General features: G+C 44.5%; 1 protein-coding gene across 3 annotated transcripts in view; it reads left to right on the plus strand.

Annotated features, from left to right (window-relative positions):
* Window positions 1-20,534, plus strand: part of LOC140408869 (glucosamine-6-phosphate deaminase 2) — a 49,710-nt gene that overhangs the window by 16,489 nt on the left and 12,687 nt on the right. For all 3 annotated transcript variants that reach the window (XM_072496679.1, XM_072496680.1, XM_072496681.1), the window contains 2 exons: window positions 12,337-12,519; window positions 16,162-16,346. In XM_072496679.1, coding sequence (XP_072352780.1) covers window positions 12,337-12,519; window positions 16,162-16,346 — 368 coding nt within the window. The remainder of the gene's footprint in view (window positions 1-12,336; window positions 12,520-16,161; window positions 16,347-20,534) is intronic.

A 20,534-nucleotide genomic window follows, 5' to 3' on the forward strand; every position in this document is an offset into this window, starting at 1 on the left:
TTGTGTCTGTCTGCAGTAGTAGATCATCTATATACTGTACCAGACATTCGGGGCAAGAAAACTTTGCTAGTCCATTTGCCAGCTGTCGGGGGAAAATGGAGGGGGTGTTGTGGAAGCCTTGTGGCAGGCATGTCCACGTGTACTGCTGCGCTTTAAAAGTGAAGGCAAATTTATACTGGCACGCCTTTGCCAATGCAATGGACCAGAATCCATTACTGATGTCCAAAACCGTGAAATAGCGGGAATTGAGTCCCTGCTTGAGCATGGTCTCGGGACTTGTTGCTACGGTGGGGGCTGCTGCGGGGTGACTTTATTGAGTTCCCGATAATCAATGGTCAAGCGCCATGATCCGTCGGGCTTTCTCACTGGCCAAATCGGGGCATTATTAGTAGAGGCTACCGATCTTAGTACGCCCTGCTCTAATAAGCTCTCTATAACTTTTAGGATTTCTCCCTCTGCTTCTTGGGGGAATCTGTACTGTTTTTGTGGTCTAGGGTCCGGTCCTGTTACTTGTACGGAGCCAGTCATCCGTCCACAGTCGTGCTTGTGGGTCGCGAATGCTGCCCTGTTCTTTTGCAGGACTGCCCTAACCTGCCTGTCCGTGCTGAGTGTGGTGGGGTTGAACCAAAACTCGCCTACTGCGCTAATTTTGTTCATGGTGTCCCCTATGTTGAGCGTTGCGGGGGCTCTAGCGGATTTCGCCATCTTCCAGACACACTGGTTGACTGGATCGAAGGATAGGTGGTGGGAATTCATAAAGTCGATTCCCAGAATGTGTTCTGCTGTGTGGGGCAGGTCTACTAAAACTACAGGGTGTTTTGTGGTTATGTTTCCTATCTGAATGGGTACAGGGGCTGTGATGTGTCCCTGTTGTGAGTGGCCTGTAAAGCCACTGAGGGTGATAGTGGCTGTAGTGGGCCACGTGTCCTGAAAAAGGGTGGAGGAATTTATGGTGGTGCGGGACCCTCCTGTGTCCCAAAGAAACTCGATAGGCTGTCCCCGAATTTTTGCTGCGACTACGGGTCGTCCTGACCTATCCCAAAGGGTATCGCAGACCCAACTGGGGGAGCCCGTACACCGTCAGTCCATCTGATCCAAATGGGCGCTAACGCTATGGATGGGCTCTGCCTTTTTCTTACTGAGAGTGCCTGTCTTGGGCTCTCGGTGGCTTTTTAGGGGCATTGCACTCTTTTGCAAAATGTCCGCAATTGTAACATTCTTGTGATTTGGGTGGGGGGCTATTCTTTCCCTCATTTACCCAGGCGGGGTTGTGAGGTGTGGCTTTTACTGCCTGCATGTCTGCGGCGGCTTGCTTTTCCTCGGTGGATTTAGCGGAGGGTTTATTGTGAACAGACTGCTCCCAAACGCGGGACAATCTTTTAACCACCGACTTCTCGTTATGAGCCTCCTCCGAGGGATCATAACTATTACAGGCATTCTGTCCTGCCTCTGTGGCATGGGAGATAAGGGTGCGGGTCCATTTGGCCATATTGTCTGGGGACAAATGGGCACGGTCTACGTCTCCAAAAACGGCTTCAAAGTGAATCCACAGGCGTCCTGCAAACGCTGTGGGGTGCTCAGACTTCTTCTGCCTACACTTATTTAGGCCATCTACGGGGCCACCCCGGTTATACCCGATCGCATCCAGGGTCGCGGTATGCATTTCTGCAAGGGTGCCTCCTCCTACGTTCTGTGGGTCGGGAAGGGCTGCTGCTACTGATGGATCCAAACTTAGAACCATGAGCTTTATATGCTCTCTCTCATCCAGGCCGTACATGGTCGCCTGATGTTTGACGGTGGCAAAGAAATGGTGTGGGTCTGAAGCGGGGAGGAACGGTGTGATTTTTGCACACGCGTCCCGTAATTGTGTCACTGTGACGGGGGTGGAATATAGGAATTCCGCCTCGTCTGATGTGGCTGTGCGGTGGGTTGTTACAGGGTTCATGGGAGCTTGAACTACCTGCTGTGTGGGGGGTGGGGGTGCTTTTCTCCTTTGGGGCTTTCCCTGAACATATCTCTGCGCTGTTTCCTGTAATTCTTCCCAATCAGGGCCGTCTTCCTGGTCTAATTTTTCCCCAAAGGTTTCTTGAAATCCCATCTGGACAGAAAGCAGTGACTGCAGGTCTGCAATTTGCTTCCGGCACTTCGCATGGTCTATGGTGCTCTGCCTTTGTTCTGTGGTTGCAGCGTGGGGCGCTCTCAAGGCTGCCTTGAGATCACGACATTGCTTCTGTAGCATCTCCACCTGCTTCTCTGTTTCTTTACCAGGACTGCACGCTGCGTGTCCTGATAAGCCTTTTCGTACTGGGACTGGAAACTACTCAAATGCGCCAGACAAGACTGGTGACCCCGTTTGGCGTCAGCCACCTCTTCGTCCTTTGCTGCTAATTTCCGCCTTAATTCCAGATTCTCTTTCTCCACCTCGCATACATCGACTTTACTCATACGATGTATGCCCTCTACTTCTTTGCGGAGCACACTGACGACCTCCTCTGTGCCTTGCAATTGTGCCAGACAGGACAAAATTGCCATCGGCTTGCGAGCTTTTGCTAAGTTCTTTTTATGGATCTCACTCATGTTCTCCCACCAAGTATGCCTTATACTTCTGGCACCTGAGTCGTCATTATTACACAAATCATTCCACATGGGCCATCCTTTGCCCTTGAGGTATTTCCGGATTTCCTCTTCCCAAGTGGGACACTGTCCCACTCTATTGCTGCTGGTCGCTGCGACCGCAAATTCCTCGGGGTTCATGAGGCGCTGCATTGCCTGCATGGCCATCTTTCCAAACCGACGGCTTTGTTTAAATTTGGAACGGGCTAAGGCGGTGTTGTAGATACGGGTACGGCTTTCGTTAATTTCCGAAAATACAGACTTCCGACAGTTTTGACGCAACAAAAATCTATCAGTTTAACCTTATTGCCCTGTTAGTTACGCATGCATACACCCACTTCCGAATTATGATTATTGATCAGAACTGCTTGAACACTTGTGGTTTTCTGTTTCCAATTGGGTTTCTAATTCAAATTTCTTGGGTTCTCCCGGAATGGTTTTCCACTTCTAGATCGGGTCCCGGCGGAGTCGCCAAAATGTTGCTCGTTTTAGCCTTAGTTTAATTGCTCTAATTCTGTCACCTTTTCTCTTGTGTCGCCAGGTATCTTTCTGATACCGCCACGTGGTTCAAGTCCGAGTAATGATTAATAATCCAACACACCGCTTAGTAAGAGTTAAATCAACGCTCATTTATTATATACAGCAATTAATACTTGTACATTAATTCTACTCTAAGCTACTTCCTACAACTAACAGGCCAATACTTAACTTTGGTGATGGCCCACCAGGTCAGGGAAACGAATGGTCTATCGAATTGAGTCTGGCCTGCGGGATTCAAAAAGGCTGGCACGAGTCGATAGTCTGGAGCACCTATCTGGTAGCGATCGCTGGAGTAACACTTACTTGTCTCTTCGTCGAAGGGTCTTAAAGGTTGCGAGTAGGAGAAGAAGTGTCAGTCTGAACTTGGCCCCTATTTTTATAGTTCCCAGGGGCTTCCCGCCTCTCGGGGCGGACCTTGACCCTGGTTCCAAGTGATTGGACTTGGTCCCAATCACTTGGTTCGATATGCTCCAATAATGGGGCGATTCTTTGATCGGGGGGTGGTCGTCCACCTTTCTTTGTCTCAGCCACTGCTGGCGCCGGAAAGTCTGGATCGGCTTTATGTTGCTAATGTGTAGCAATTGTTCCCGGGGATGGCTGCTTAGTATGCAGATGGCTGGGTTGTTGCGCTGTTGATGGTTGCAGGTATCGGTCTGGGCCGACTTCCCCAGAGCCGAATACACTGTTTTGCCTGCAGCTGTCCGTTTGGGTCCTGTTGGCTGATTTTCCCATCAGCCTCTTTCGTTCGCCATTTTAGATCGAGGTTTGACCATTCTGATCGGGAATCAGCCATTTTAGGTGGCTACAGTATCCTGGGGGGTTCCCCTCTCACAGGGGTCCCTAGAGGGGCACCCTACTACAGGGTACCCTGAGGGGGTGGGGGTAGCTCTACCAGCCTGGTCCTAGTGGTGGTCCTCGCAGTGGGGGGACCACGAGGTGGACTGCGCCAGGGCCATGCTGGTAAAGAGCACAAGTGATCCGCGCCCACGTGATTCCCGGAGAATCACGGAAGGTCGGAGCTTAGGGTACGGGCCGCTAAATGGATGCAAATTGCTCATTAAGACCCATTTGCATTTATTTACATGCTCCTGCTGGCATGCGCCATGGACCTCATTTTTGCCGCCAGCGGGGAGGTCAGAGCATCACGATCGAGCCAGGGCCCACATGGATCCCAATTTTGCCCCGATGCCCAATTTCCCGTCCCATCAGGGAACACGAAGAGGAATCCTGCCCCTTGCATCCGGTTCTGATGTATTAATCTTTACTACCCGATTCTAATCATGGGAAATAAACCTTGTATCTGGTCATGATGAGTTAACCGTTGCTGCCTGATATCTCATCATAGGAAATGAATCTTGGGGCAGCATGGTGGCGCAGTGGTTAGCACTGCTGCCTCATGGCGCAGAGGACCCGGGTTCAATCCCGACTCCGGGTCACTGTCCAAGTGGAATTTACATATTTTCCCGTGTCTGCATGGGTCTCACCCCCACAAGACAAAAAGATGTACGGGGTAGGTGGATTCGTAAGGCTAAAATTGCTCTAATTGTAAATAAATAATTGGGTACTCTAAATATATTTATTTAAAAAAAGGAAAATTAACCTGGCATACGGTTATGATGAGTTAAGCTTTATTACCAGATATCTAATCATTCGAAATGAACCTTGAATCCGTTTATGATCAGCTAAACTTTACTACCTGAAACTATTCATACAAAATGAACCTTGTATTTACTTGTGACGAATAAAGCTTAATACTTGATATTTAATCATGATAATGTAACACCTGAGATCGCTCATTGCTCCCTAGTATTCGCAAAACTCGGGCTTGTGACCTTGCATTCTCCACCTGCGTTTCTGCTATCTGGAATGCAAGCCAGTGCACTTGGTCGTAAAAACAATCAAGAAGCTTATTTATGTAGAAAACATTAGTTGATTGTAACCTATTTTGTCATGCTCTTCATTGCATGGCATGATGTGCTTTATTTTCCATGTGAAGTTTCAATCTTGTGCTGCAATCCCAGCTGACTTTAATATTGCACAAGTCAGATCCCAGAGTGCAACCTGGTTTGATTGATCCTAACTTTTTGTTTAGAAAGCATGGAGGAAAGTTACTGAACAAATTCACAGGAGTTTGCTGATGAACTTTCAACAAAGAATGAAATATTTATTGAACAAGACAACTTAACATCATTACAACAGGCAGAAAGATTTGAGTCATGGAGTTTTAGAGCAGAGAAAGAGGCCCATTTGGCCCATTGTGTTTGCGCTGGCCATCAAACACCTATCTACATTTTTTTTTTGACAAACAATTTTATTGAGGCATTTTGGCATAATAAACAATACAAAACAGTGTGCAAAGAACAATCAACATAGTGTAAAAGCCAGTTCTCCTCCTACAAGGACCCGCCTAACTAACCCCCTAATCTACGTTGCCCTAAACCCCCCCCCCAGCTGACGATTAACTTTCCGCGAAGAAGTCGATAAATGGTTGCCACCTCCGGGCAAACACCTATCTATTCTAATACCATTTTCCAGCAGCTGGTCCGTCTGTAGCCTTGCACGTTATGGCATTTCAAATGCTCATCTAAATGCATCTTAAATGTTGGAAGGGTTCCTGCCTCTACCACCCATTCAGGCAGCGAGTTCCAGATTCCCACCATCCTCTGGGTGAAAAACTTTTCCTCAAATACCCTCTAAATCTCTTGCCCATTACCTGAAATCTCTATCCCCTGGTTATTAACCTCACTACTAAGGGGGGAAAATTCTTCCTATCTTCCCTATCTGTGTCCTACATAAGTTTGGCTGGAATAAGGTTGGAAAGATCTCAATATAAACATGAGACTTCAAATTCACACTATTCCTTTACCCCAGCAATATCTTTACAGTCACAAAAGAGCATAAGAATGAGGAGCAGGATTACGCAATTCAGCCCCTCGAGCCTGCTCCACCATTCAGTTCAATCATGGCTGATCTCATCTTGGCCTCCTCTCCAATTTCCTGCCCGTTCTCCATAGCCCTCGAACCCATCAATTGAAATGTGTCTATCTCCTCAAATTTACTCAGTGTCCCGGCATCGACCGTGCACTGGGGTAGTGAATTCCATAGATTGACAACCCTTTGAACTCTTTAAAATTTGCTACCCCTCATCCTAAAACTATAACTTCTCTTTCTAGATTGCCCCACAAGAGGAAACATCTGCTCTACATCTACTTTGTCAATACCTTTTATCATCTTGTACCTCCTCTGAACTATCTCCAATGCAACTACATCCCTCCTCAAGTAAGGGGACCAAAGCTGTACATAGTACTCCAGGTGTGGTCTCACCAATGCCTTGTATAGTTGCAGCAATTCTTCCCTACTTTTATACTCTATTCATTTAGCCATTAATGCCATCATTCCATTTGCCTTCCTCATTACCTGCTGTATCTGCACACCAATTTTCTGTGATTCATGCATGAGGACAGCCAAATCCCTCTGCACCGAAGCACTTTGAAGTTTCTCTCCATTTAAATAACTAGTTGTTTTTCCACTTTTCCAACCAAAATAGATAAACTCACACTTATCCATGTTAAACTCCATCTGCCAAATGTTGGTCCACTCACCCAATATGCATTTGTAAATTTCTTATTTTCTCATTGCAACTTACTATCCCAACTATTTTAGTGTCATCTGCAAATTTGGTTTTAGTACCTTCTACCGGTTAATATAGATTGTAAATAGCTGGGGCCCGATGAACAAACACTGTGGCACCCCACTTGTTACAACTTGCAAACCAGAAAAAGACCCATTTATCCCGACTCTGCTTTCTGTCGATTAGCCAGTCCTCCATCCAAGCCATTACATTTCCCCTAACCCTCTGTAATCTTGCCTTGTGCATTAAGCTGTTGTATGGCACCTTATCAAATGCTGTCTGGAAATCCAGATATACTACATCTACAGGATCGCCATTATCCACTGGTCTGTAGTTTCCTATTTTCTGCCTCCCTCCCTTTTTGAATAAGGGTGTTATATTAACATTTTCCCAATCCACTGGAATCCAGAGAATTTTGGAATATTATAACCAATGGATCCACTATTGCCATTGCTACTTCCTTTAAGACCCTAGAATGTAGGCCATCAGGTCCTGGGGACATGTCTGCTTTCAATCCCAATAGTTTGCTCGTACTTTTTCCCTATTGAGGATGATTGTTCTAAGTTCCTCCTTTCTATCACCTCTTCATTACCTGTTACTATTGGGATGGCACAAGTGTCCTCCACAGTGAAAACCAGTGAAGGATTGTTACTAGTTTGACACAAAGTCTTCTCACCTGGAACTGGCACAGTGGCAAGTTTTCTTCCAGTGACTTCTGGAGCATTCACTTGTTGCTTTGCACCCAACTTGTATCTCTCCCCAAGATACCCAAATCACAATCCAAACTCACTTCAACTACAGATCAAACAAAATAGTCCCTAAACTGAGTCTTTCAGTAGCACCACTGCTAAACTGATAATTTTCCCAAGTTTTACAACAGACTATTCAGTCAACTACTATTCCCAATAACCTTGTAGTCTTATCAGAGAGCTTAAAATTCCTGTCTCCCTCGCTGACACATACTGAAGTCTCTTGTATCTTTTCTGTGTCTGTGTTAGTTGACCACTGTCGCTAGAAATTTTTTTTTCTACTTCGGTTTTCTCTCCAGACTTACTAAACATTTAACCCTTTTTAAGCCGCCTCATTATCTTCAGGAGTTGTAAAACCTCATTACAAATGTATATTTACAAACAAACCTAGAAGGCGTGACCTTTTAGAAAGGATCCAGACTCCCAAACAAAGTTCATAAACAATAGAGCAGTTCTTTCATTTCAGCAAGCAGGAGAGAGAGAGAGCGCGTTTGTTTGTTTCACTTCCAAGGTCTAAACTGCCCAGTTCTCTCAGAAAACATCACGCAGGAACCAATCACTGACTGTTGTTAGGCAGAACACTGTCCCTGGCCGGCCCATCGATTCCCAGCCAACTAATTAACCTGCATATCTTTGGACTGTGTGAGGAAACCAGAGCACCCAAAGGAAACCCACGCAGACACGAGGACAAAGTGCAAACTCAACATGGACAGTCACCCAAGGCCGCAATTGAACCTGGGTCCCTGGTGCTGTGGAGTAGCATTCCTAACCACTGTTCCACCGTGCTGACCCATTTTGCGAGGGCTCCTTGATGCCATATTCGATCAAATGTTGTCTTGATGTCAAGGGCAGTCATTCTTCCCTCGCCTCTGGAGTTTAGCCCTTTTGCCCATGTTTGAGCCAAGTTTGTAACGAGGTCAGGAGCTGAGTGACCCTGGTGGAACCAAAACTGAGCTTCAGTGAGCAGGTTATTGCTGAATAAGTACCTCTTGGAAGTACTGTTTTTGACCCTTTATTGATAATTGAGAGTAGACTGATAGGGCAGTAATTGGCTGGATTGGATTTGTCCTGTTTCTTGTGTTCAGGACATACCTGGGCAATGTTCTACATTGCCAGGCAGATGCCAGTGTTGTTTCTGTACTGCAACAGCTTGGTTATGGGCGTGGCAAGTTCTAGCACAGAAGTCTTCAATAATAGTGTCAGGATCCAAAGCCTTTGCAATATCCAGTGCCTCCATCTGTGTTTTGATACCACGTGGGGTGAATCGAATTGACATTTGTGATGTTGGAGACTTCTCAAGGATATTGAGATTGATCATCCACTCGGCACTTCTCTCTGAAGATTATTGCAAATGTTTCAGCTTATCTTTTGCACTGATGTGCCGGGCCCCTCCATCATTGAGGATGGGGATATTTGTGTAGACTCCTCCTCCAGAGAGTTGTTTAATTGTCCACCACCATTCATGGCTGGATGTGGCAGCACTGCAGAGTTGCGATCTGATGCGTTAATTGTGGGATCGCTTAGCTCTGTCTATTACTTGCTGCTTATGTTGTTTGTCACTCGAGTAGTCCTATGTTGTAGTTTCACAAGGTTATTGTCTCATTTTTCGATATACCTGGTGCTGCTCCTGCACTCTTCATTGAACCAGGGTTGATCCCCTTGTTTGGTGGTAATGGTATAGTGGGGGATATGCCCGACCATGAGGCTACAGATTGTTGCGGAGTACAATTTGCCTGCTGCTGATGACCCACAGCGCCTCATGGATGCCCAGATCTGTTCTGAATCTATCTCATTTAGCACGGTGGTAGTGCCACACAACATGATGGAGCGTATCCTTGATGTGAAGATGGGACTTTGTCTCGAAACGGAATGTGCGGTGGTCACTCCTACCGATACTGTCATGGACAGACGGATCTGAGACAGGCAGTTTGGTGAGGATGAGGTCTAGTATGTTGTTCCCTCTTGTTGGTTTCCTGGCCACCCAGTAACCCCAGCAGATTCGTCTGGAGAATCCCTGGTGACAAATAATAAAAAATCCAATCCCTTGTCCCAATCTCTTGGATATTAATGACAGTAGGCCCTAATCATAGATTTTGAGAGCCTTATGATATCTCGCCAAAGCTCTTGAGTTTGTGGGTGATAGGCAGTCTACTTCAGTTTCTTGATATTACAAATTATGCCCTGGAAAATTTTAGACATAAAGTTAGAACCCTGGTCAGATTGTACTTAGCGTGTGAAAAACTCTGTCAACCTTCCTACTACTACCTTCGCTGTAATTGTTCTTAAAGATATAATCGGGTTGTCATATCCATGAGCATAAGAATGCATTAATGCCCTGCCTTCATTTTAGTCAATGGTCTACTGCATGGGAGTGTCCCTTTAAGAAATGTGTGTATTATCAAATGTCTTCAGTGATGTCATTGTGTGGGTGGAGCTGGGCTGTGGCCCTGGGTTTCACTTGCGTTTCGAGCTGGGAGCTGGCTGTGGCTCTTGAGTTTTACTTTTGGTTTACACAATTGGAAGCTGGATTCAGACAAAGAAGGTTTCTCTTGTCTCTCTCTTTCTGCATGTTAAAAGGTGTCCCGATCACTTGACAATCTAAAAGTGATACCTGTTTTCTGGAAAGAATTCAAACCTACTGTTTTGGTAAAAGGGTTTGTCTGTTTTATTGGATGTTGTTATCAAATTGAAACAGTTGAAAGGGAAGTTATTAAAGAGAGAGAACTGTCGCTGTGTGGGGTATTTATGTTTGTGGTTGATAAAAATATTTACTGGTAGTTGATAAAAATACTTACTGTGTGTGTTTATAGAAATGCTAACTGGATTCGTAGAATCAACTTTGTTTTTGTTTAAAAGTGTTTGCGGCCTCTGTTGAATAACACCTGAAAGGTAGGCCCTTACGCTCCTCATAACCAAAATCGATATCAACAGTTGTGGGTCAGGTGAAAATCCATAAACAGTTGTGGGTCAGGTGAACTCCATGATATACTTTGAAATTTTCTAAACCCTGGCCCATAACAGTACCAATACCCGACTAAATGGTTCTTCAAACACTGGTATGGGTATCAAAGGTGCTGGTCTAAACACATGTTGTGTTTTACCTATTGCTTGACCGGTATGACAGGTTCTACAGAATTGCATTACATCCTTATCCCGCCCTAGTATCATAGAATTTATAATGCAGAAGGAGGCCATTCTGCCCATCGAGTCTGCAGCAGCCCTTGGAAACAGCAGCCTACCCAAGCCCACACCTCCACCCTATTCCTGCAACCCAGTAACCCTACCAAACCTTTTTGAACACTTAAGGGCAATTTAGCATGGCCAATCCACCTAACCTGCACATCTTTGGACTGTGGGAGGAAACCGGTGCACCCGGAGGAAACCCACACAGCCATGGGGAGAATGTGCAGACTCCGCACAGACAGTGACCCAAGCCGGGAATCGAAGCTTTGACCCCGGAGCTGTGAAGCAACAGTGCTAACCACTGTGCTACCGTGCTGCCCTGGCCAGGAAAAATGCCTGTTGATTGATGCCTGAGTTTTCCGAATTTACACATGTCCTGACGTTGGTATTTCATGTGCTACCTGCAGTGTCTCCCTATGATATTTGGATGGTACCATTATCTGATGAACGACTGTCCATGCCTTGTCTGCAGGTCCATGAGAATGTTGCCACTTTCTCAGCAGTACTCGGTTCTTAACATAATCTATGCAACTCTGGCTCTGCCTCCTGGACCTCAATTAATGAAGTCCTACCAAATGCCACCTCAGGATTATCTCGTCCTCAAGGATATGTTCAACTATTCTATCATCCAATTGTGGTGTGACTTCAACCTCTGGTGGTGGACTTTGTTTAGCAATTGCTCTGGTCCCCACACATGATGGAAAAATATCTGAAAACTGTTCCTGTAACTTCTGTCTCCCTATCTTCCCTTGTACTCTCTCTAATCATGGGTGAAGCCACAACCTTCACTCCTGCCAAATCATTCCCCAAAAGTAAATGTACTCTGCCTACTGGTAACTTTACTCTGACAACTACTGGACCTGATATAAATCACACTCCAATTGCACTTTACACAATGGAACTGGGATACAATCTCCATTTGTTCCAACTAACTAATACCTTCGCTTTCCAGAGGAAACCAAATCCCTCTCCAGTAAAAGAGTTTGAGTAGTACCTATGTTCCTTGAAAAAATTATGGGTTTGGATACATTATTTGATGAAAATGGAATGATCTTCACCTTCAACAGAAGTCTCCTTACTCTTACTCTTTCCCTTGCCCTTGCCTGTGAATACTGATTTTGCCACTATTCCCAGGTCGTACAATCAGGAGCCGGCTTCTCAGTGCATTGGATGCTGATGTCCCTCTCAGTAGCCAATGCAGTGCAAAAACTGCCTTCAATTGGACATGCTGGAAAGGCTATTGTTTTACAAATTTAAAATAGCCGGATCTACCACAGAACCCCTGGATGTCTCCTGCGAGGGAACCCACTTTGGGAAATGCTACTGTCGGACAAGGAAAGTACTTGTGCAGTACAGATCTTGGAATTGTTAATGTTCAATCTTAATATTAATAAAATACCCTGAGGGATGAGTATCTAAAGGAAAATATCTGTTTGCTTTTTCTCTTCAAATGCATGTGTACTTTATGTTTCGACGTCTGTAGTATACTTCTTTCCTTGAGGAAAGTAGAACGTGAGTGTTTTGCTTTATAAACTGGTTATTTCATTTGTAACAATTCAGAATAGTTTTTTCCAACCCAGGTACAATTGCAATATTATTGTTGTTAAATTTGGCTTTCAGCACTTCCGAGGGATCATCCAGAAAGTTACCACTCCTACATGTGGAATTCCTTTTTTAAGCATATTGATATAGACCCAAACAATGCTCATGTTCTTAATGGCAATGCACCAGATCTACAAGCAGAGTGTGATGCTTTTGAACGGAAAATTGCTGAAGCTGGAGGAATTAAACTCTTTGTTGGAGGTATGATTTGTGTATAACATTTCTTAATGGTATTATAGGGTAAAGCATGCTGTTGAGCTAATTGAGGCAGTAGCAGGGTCCAGGCTTTTGGATAAAGCTGGTTTCAGCCAAACCCTTTCTGCAACAGGGGGGCATGAGCATTTGTACTCTAACGGAACTGCATGATTTAGATTGGGTTACTTTTGCAGAATGACTTCCAAGGTTGTTCAAATAGGGTTGCTATTTAAAGCTTCATTGAAGGACATGGCTACAGTGGAATTTGGTGGTTTTAAAGCTAAGCTGTACACAGTTTGAATTTATTACAGTTCAGGAAATGGGTCAGCAGTGAATGGTGTGGCTGTAACCTCTGCTTGTCACCTCCTCCGCAACTGGGTCTCAGGAAAAGTGCAGATTTTGATTTGATATGCAGATGCCCTTAGACCTGCTGGGTTCAAATGTGAAGGCAATCAACATGTTGGAACCATTTCCCGTGTGATGGGCATGAAGCATGCAATTAACAAAGCCCAAATGTTTATTAAAACTTCATTGTGAATATATTTGTAACTACGCGGAACTGTAAAGGACTTTCCGTTGAACAAAATGACTTTCCCACCAGCCATCATAAGGAGTTCAGAAAATGAACACGTTATTTCCCTTACACAGGAAGACTTGGACAACATTCAAGCCTGGGGTAATCAGTTGCAAGTAACAATCATGCCATGCAACTGGCAGATGATAACCATAACAAAGTGATGGGAGGTGTTGTCGACAGTGCTATTAAGAGGCACCTACTCAGCAACAATGGCACTGATGCTCAATTTATCATTTCCTAGAGCCACTTGGGTCTTAACCTCATTATAACCTTCACCCAAACATGGACAAAAGAGCTGAACTTGAGGTGAGGTGAGAGTGACGACCCTTGAAATAAAGGAAGCATTTGACGGAGTATGACATCAAGGAGCCCTAGCTAAACTGGAGTCAATGAGATTATGGGAAGTCTCTCTGCTGGTTGGAGTCATACTTGACACAAAGGAAGATGGTTGTGGTTGTTGATGGTCACTCATCTCTGTCCTCAGGGTAGTGTCGTAATCCCAATCATCTGCTACCTCATAAGTCACCTTCCTTCCATCAGAAGGTCAGAAGTCACTTGTTGATGATTGCACAATGTTTTGTACTATTTGCAAACCCGCAGATACGTTCAAATGCAACAATACCTGGACAATATTCGGGCTTGGGCTGATAAAGAGGCAAGTAACATTCATGCCACACAAGTGCCAGACAATGACCATCTCCAAATAGAGAGAATCCAACCATCTCCCTTTGACATTCAGTGGCATGATCCTTGCTAAATCTCCCTCCATCAACATCTTGGCGGTTACTATTGACCATAATCTGAACTGGACTAGCCATAAATATACTGTGGCTACAAAAGCAGATTAGTGGTTAGGTATCCTGGGGCTAGTAATTCACCTGACTCCCCAAAGCCTGTCCAACATCTACAAGGCACAAGTCAGAAGTGTGATGGAATACTCTTCTCTTGCCTGGGTGAGTGCAGCAACAACTAAACTCTAGAATCTTGACACCATCCAGGACAAAACAGCCTGCTTGATTGTCACCCCTATCCACTCCCTCCACACCGACGCACAATGACAGCATCGTGTACCATCTATAAAATGCATTAATAATCTTTATTAGTGTCACAAGTAGGCTTACGTTAACATTGCAATGAAGTTACTGTGAAAACCCCCTAGTCACCACACTCCGGCGCCTGTTTGGGTACACAGAGGGAGAATTCAGAATGGCCAATTCACCTAACAAGCACGTTTTTCGGGACTTGTGGGAGGAAACTGGACACCCGGAAGAAACCCATGCAGACACTGGGAGAATGTGCAGATTCCGCACAGACGGTGACCGAAGCCGGGAATCAAACCTGGGACCCTAGCGCTGTGAAGCAACAGTGCTAACCATTGTGCTACCATGCCGCCCAACTCTCAAAGGTTCCTTCAACAGCTTTCCAAACCTGTGACCTCTATCACCTAATTGGACAAGGGCAGCAGATACCGGGGAACACCACCACTTGCAACTTCCCGTTTAAGCCACTCACCATCCTGACTTGGAAATATATCCACATGCCTTCATTGTCGATGGTCAAAACCCTGGAACTTCCTCCCGAAAAGTACTGTGGGTGTCCTTACACCACAATGACTGTAGAGGTTTGAAAAAGAGACTTATCACCATGCCCTGAAGGAGAATTAGGGATGGGCAATAAATGTTGGTCCAGCCAGTGACACCCACATCCCATGAACAATTTTTTTTTTTAAATCGCCGTTTGTCACCAGTGGCATTACAGTTGACAAATCCATTGCCATCACATCCGAAACACCTTTCCCCAGTAACCCATCTGGTCCAGTCACACAAATTCCTTAATCACTAAAACAGGGCAGAGGCTACTACAGCTATTGGTTCACTTACCAGCTCCCAAAGCCTCTCTTTATTTATAGGTTTGTTTAGGACTTATAGAAAATTCTTCACTCAGAGTTATGGGTCTTTGAAGTTCTGTACCCGAAGGACGATGTGCTCTGATGAAGACAGCGTTATAAACTTTGGTGTATTCACGAACATGGGAATAGCGCGAGAAGATGTAGCTGAGGTAGAAAATCAGCCATGTGTTTACTGAAAGGCTCATAAGGTCAAACAGCTTAGTCTGGTTTCTAATTATCTTGACTGCAAGACACAAATGGAGTATTCTGCACTGATTGGGTGTATGCATCTGCATCAGGACGCTTGACCGTATCCAAGACAAAGCAACCTACTTCATCCATTAGCGTGGATATCAACTGTCTGCGCCACTCTTGTACCTTGGCTAAAGTGTGTATCAGCTGCAGGATACACTACACACAAAGACTGCTTCAGCAGCTTCCAAGACTGTGACTTGCCATAGAAGGGCATGGACTCCAGGATACCAGTGAAAACTCCCATGTTCTTTAAAGTGGTGCCATGGATCATTGTTGCCACCATAACCTGAACACACAACCTGAGCAGAGTCTTGTTTCAATGTCACGTCCAAAAGCCGGCATCTCCCTTAGTGTGCGCTGGCAGTAACAGTCTGAATTATGAACTCGGGTTTCTAGGGAGGGACTTGAAACTAGCAACCTTCTGACTTGCGTTGGAGTTACTACAAACTGCGCCACAGCTGAAACAATGAGAAATGAGTTTATAAAACTTCAACTATTTGGTATTATGTGTTGCACCTCAATGCCACATCATAAGCTACCTATGTCCTAGTTAAATGCCCTAATGTTTATAAATATGATTTTACTAGCACATTTCCAAAGCGCTACCTAATGCTGATGAGCACTACTTTAATGTTAAAACATCCCACGATCAACATGGGAGAAATGTTTGTGATTTGTTGTGGAGGACATGAATGTGTAAATAAATGCATTCTGTGCCATTTTCAAAGTGATTTACCAATCAAGTATTTAAACATGGCAAAGCAGATTTAGAAGCTTTTCTAAATTATAACTGTCACAGTTATTGTATTTAATACCTTCATTTAATATTGTTGTATCCTTCAATCCTCACCCAAAAGTTTAATTATATTGCATTATGTTTTTGGAACGTATTTCATTACATGTATAAAATTACTTCTATTCCTGCTAGGTATTGGTCCTGATGGGCACATTGCTTTCAATGAGCCTGGATCTAGCCTGGTGTCGAGGACAAGAGTGAAAACATTAGCCAAAGAGACCATCCTTGCCAATGCTAGATTTTTTAATGGTGATTTGTCACAAGTACCGACTATGGCATTAACTGTGGGTGTTGGAACAGTGATGGATGCTAAAGAGGTAATGTATAGGAATCAGTAACTTGGAAGGTTATGAATTAGCATGGCAGTTTGCAAGTCCAGGATGTTGCATCACTTTTGGGGGTGCATTTTTATCAGTGCCTGATTTCTGAGGAGGTCCAGCAGTGGGTTACAATCTAGACTAGAAATTATACATAACCAACACCAAGACCGGAAAAGGGAAAAGGTCAATTTCCGTTTCTTACTAACATTAAGGATTGGATATTGTTTACTTTGGAATCTTGTAGCAGAAGTATTTCAACTGAGTAAAATCCAAGGGAACCTATGATTTAATAATTTGTCCTTTTTCTCTGAAAACCTGCAAGGTATTTGGCTGTATTTCATCTTTAAGAAATCTGTTTTCTGTCATGTGGTTCACCAGATGTGTTCTCTTCTCCCACATAATTCAGTACCTAGCTTATTTTGTCATTATTTCATTTTAAGGGATGTGGACGTCGCTGGCCAGGCCAACATTTATTGCCCATCCCTAGTTGCCCTTGAGACGGTGGTAGTAGGCTGCCTTCTTGAATCGCCCTATAGTTTGGGTACGCCCATCGTGCTGTTAGGGAGGGTGTTCCAGGTCGTTAACTCAACGACAGTGCTTTTGTTCTTCTAGATGGTAGCAATCGTGGGTTTTGAAGGTGCTGCCAAAGGAACCTTGATGAGTTCCTGCAGTGCATTTTGCAGATGTGTGACGATCCCTGAATGTTATAACTAAACAAGAAGATCCCTGAATGGAACCTTGGTTCAAAAGGACGTAACTTTTATGATCTTTAATAAAACGTAGAGGAACAAAATCAGAGGACCGCTAATTATTTTTTGATAAACGAGAAAAAACATAAACATGAAAAAATTGGATTATGATACAATGCTCTTTTACTTCCCCCCCCCCCCTCATTTTAACAATTACACAGGTTTTAGGATTAACACGGATTACAAAATACATTTTAATCTACAATGGTCTCATTAACACACAGTCCCTTTCAAGCACACAGGATGACATTGGGCAAAACCCTGGGGCTGGTTTAACACAGTGGGCTAAACAGCCGGCTTGTAATGCAGAACAAGACCAGCAGTGCAGATTCAATTCCTGTACTAGCCTCCCCGAACAGGCGCCAAAATGTGGCAACTAGGGGCTTTTCACAGTAACTTCATTGAAGCTGACTTGTGACAATAGATGATGATTATTATTATTATTCACTCTCCACTCTGAACCCCAAGTGAATGTTTGTGGGTCTCCTTAGAATCTCTCCCCCCCCAATGATTGTCACGTGATAGTTTCCATTCTCCACTCCAAAACACACTTTAAAATCTCTCTCCATAATGCTTCCCTCAGCAGGTTATATTCTGAAATCCAGACCAGGTTTTCCAAATGACCCTTCTCAAGAAAGTTTATGTTCCATTTTTAACAGCGGCTTTAGTCCACGATTTTACACCACCCCCTTTAGGATTTCTTTGTCTTGACTACTGTGCAAACTGCTCATAATTGCTTTGACCTCTATTCCCAGGCTGTATTAAAATGAAATCAATGTTTCATCTCCCTCTGAAGTCAGCTGTCCCATTTAAATCTAGTTAATGCAGTTGTCTCTTTAACTCGGGACACTTTGTTTACTCTTCTGTGAATTCTTCTGAACAATACCTTGGTCTCTGTTCACTTAACTCCAGTCATCTTAAACATTCTTTCTGTCCCAATTCCCTGGTTATTTGGACTGTAACTTATACTTTAGGAAGCCTGCCACTTTGCAGCTCCTAACCTGTCCTGTCTTTCGTCTGGCAGATTTGAAAGCTGTTCACTCCCCAGTGTCCTGTCTCCAACTGCTCTGGTTTCTAGTTAAAGTTTTAACTAGAACAAGGGGAAAGCTCTTCTCTTTGGAAACTGGCCTCTTGTTGCGAAACACTGACTTCTAATTGCTCTTCACGTCGTGACCTTCTCTAAGCACAATAGGAACACAGTTGGAAATGAGCCAACCCCCGCACACACAAACACCTTTGTCCAACATGAATCTAACTGTAGGTTTTACCCTTCACAAAAATATGAAATTAAACCCACTTAAAATTAATCCTCATTTCTAATGTTTACCAATACAAATATAAATCCCTTAAAACAACCTTTATTTTGCTAACTGCTGCCACTCTTCTTCGAATGGCAGAGTCAGGGAATGTTTGTGGATTATGAGATCCTGACGTTGCTCCTCTTCTTAAGTATGCAAACTCAGTATCTAACTGTTCTCTATTACTGTATTTGCTAGTCACACCACAGGAGGGTCACTCTGAACAGTGAACCTCTTCCCCTGCCTCACTCTTACAATCTCTGTCCTCTTCTACTAATTCTGCCACCTGACTTGCTGGTTCCTTCTTATCTCCCTCCCTACGATTATATTTCTTCAATATACTTATGTGCCATAATCAGTTCTCCTTCCTGCAGTAGGCTGAAAGCTCAGCAAGGAAGATTTAGTGGGAACGGATTTAAAATCGGGTATCAAGACTAAAGTCAGTTGAGCAAGTGAGTCATGGGGCGGGATTCTCTGTTTCTGAGACGAAGCGTTGACGCCAACGCAGAATCCGTGGACTTCTACGACACCTGGACTGATTCCACAACTGTTAAGGGGCTAGCACCGGCACCACGTGGAACAATGAAAAACGGTGCCAGATTTGCCAGTTTCGCGATTGACACCCAAAGACTGACAAGCTGCTGCCGTATATGAACAATTCTCCCCCCCCACCCCCCCCCCCCCCCCACCCCCCCGCCAACACACACCACACCAGTTCATGTTGCACTGTTCTCTGCTCAGCCGGAGTCTTCGGCATGCCCAGTCCTACCCAGGGACTCCCTCGAATGACAAGTGGTGCTGGTACACGTAAGGCCTCATGCGGCGCCTCCTTGGCCTGTTGGGCAGTCGGCTCTCCAACCTGGGGCGGGGGCTGCCACCTGTCTCTCTGCTGCCCGCTCCACTGTTGCAGGCGCCGCTGCTGCAGCTTCCTCTTCCTCGATTAGCGGCCACTCGTACTGCCACTGACGACTATGAAAATCTTAAGTTTATTTTTTTCGAGCTCTCAGCTATCTGACTATGCAATCCCTTATATTGCTCTGAGCTATCTTTTGTTTTAAGCAATGATTTAGCAACCTGGAATGTTAACCGATAACTGTTCTTAAATCAGTCAGTGTGGATATAGTATCTGTCTTTTTTGCAAGCGTATTGATAACATCTGAGACTTTGGATCTGCACCAAATTACAGGATCAGTCTTGCATTCATCACAGTTGAAGACCAGTAGATTGGCTTCTCAAGGCTCCTCTGAGAATACTGCTCGTTATCCATGTTGTATGCTGTTCCAAGGAATGTTGATTCTGTAGAGTAGCTATGAGCAGTACAATAACACTGTGTGGAAACATATTTGGTAAAGGAGTGGGAGGTGGATTGAGGAAAGGCGTTATTGAAATTCTGGAGTGAAGAGGACTATTAGCCACTCCAGAAATGAAAGTATTATTCCCCAACGTGGTGCTGTTTCCCAGTTACGAGAGTAAGGGAAATAACAAAACATATATCGAACCTTCGAGAGAAGGAAGCAGATCAGCAGGACGTCATCTTGATGTTGGAACCAGCCACATGGGAAAGAATAAGATTTGGGCTCCGCAAAAGAATGCTCCAGTAGTTAAGTGCAAGGACCTCCAAAATTTGTCATCTTAAAAGTATTGCCCATTCTGTGTGCTAATGAATACAGATTTAAGGAGATAAATGCATGGCTGGAGACATAGGTCAAAAGTCCATTAGGGTTCACCAAATCGTCTACCTTTATTTTGGAACAGTCATGGTTTCCTGGTTTGTAATGCAGAACAAGACCAGCAGCGTGGGTTCAATTCCCGTACCGGCTTACCTGATCAGGCGCCGGAATATGGCGACGAGGGGCTTTTCACAGTAACTTCATACTTGCGACAATAAAAGATTATTATTAACCCCACATGAAAATGACAAACACAAAATTTACGTAGTCGTCCAAGCTTTTAATGGCTCTTTTCACGTTACACCAGTGAGTGAGCGGGAAAAATTATGGACATTCATTCCATGGTACGGAGAGTATTATGATCCCAGCCCACACCCCAACAGCTGCTCGGATACCGGACAGAAACCCCAATATTGTATTTAATTTGTAAGACTGTGAGGAAAGGATACTTTGCTCTTGGAGTGATTC

The sequence above is a fragment of the Scyliorhinus torazame genome, chromosome 3, assembly GCF_047496885.1.
Source record: "Scyliorhinus torazame isolate Kashiwa2021f chromosome 3, sScyTor2.1, whole genome shotgun sequence".
Taxonomy (NCBI): domain Eukaryota; kingdom Metazoa; phylum Chordata; class Chondrichthyes; order Carcharhiniformes; family Scyliorhinidae; genus Scyliorhinus; species Scyliorhinus torazame.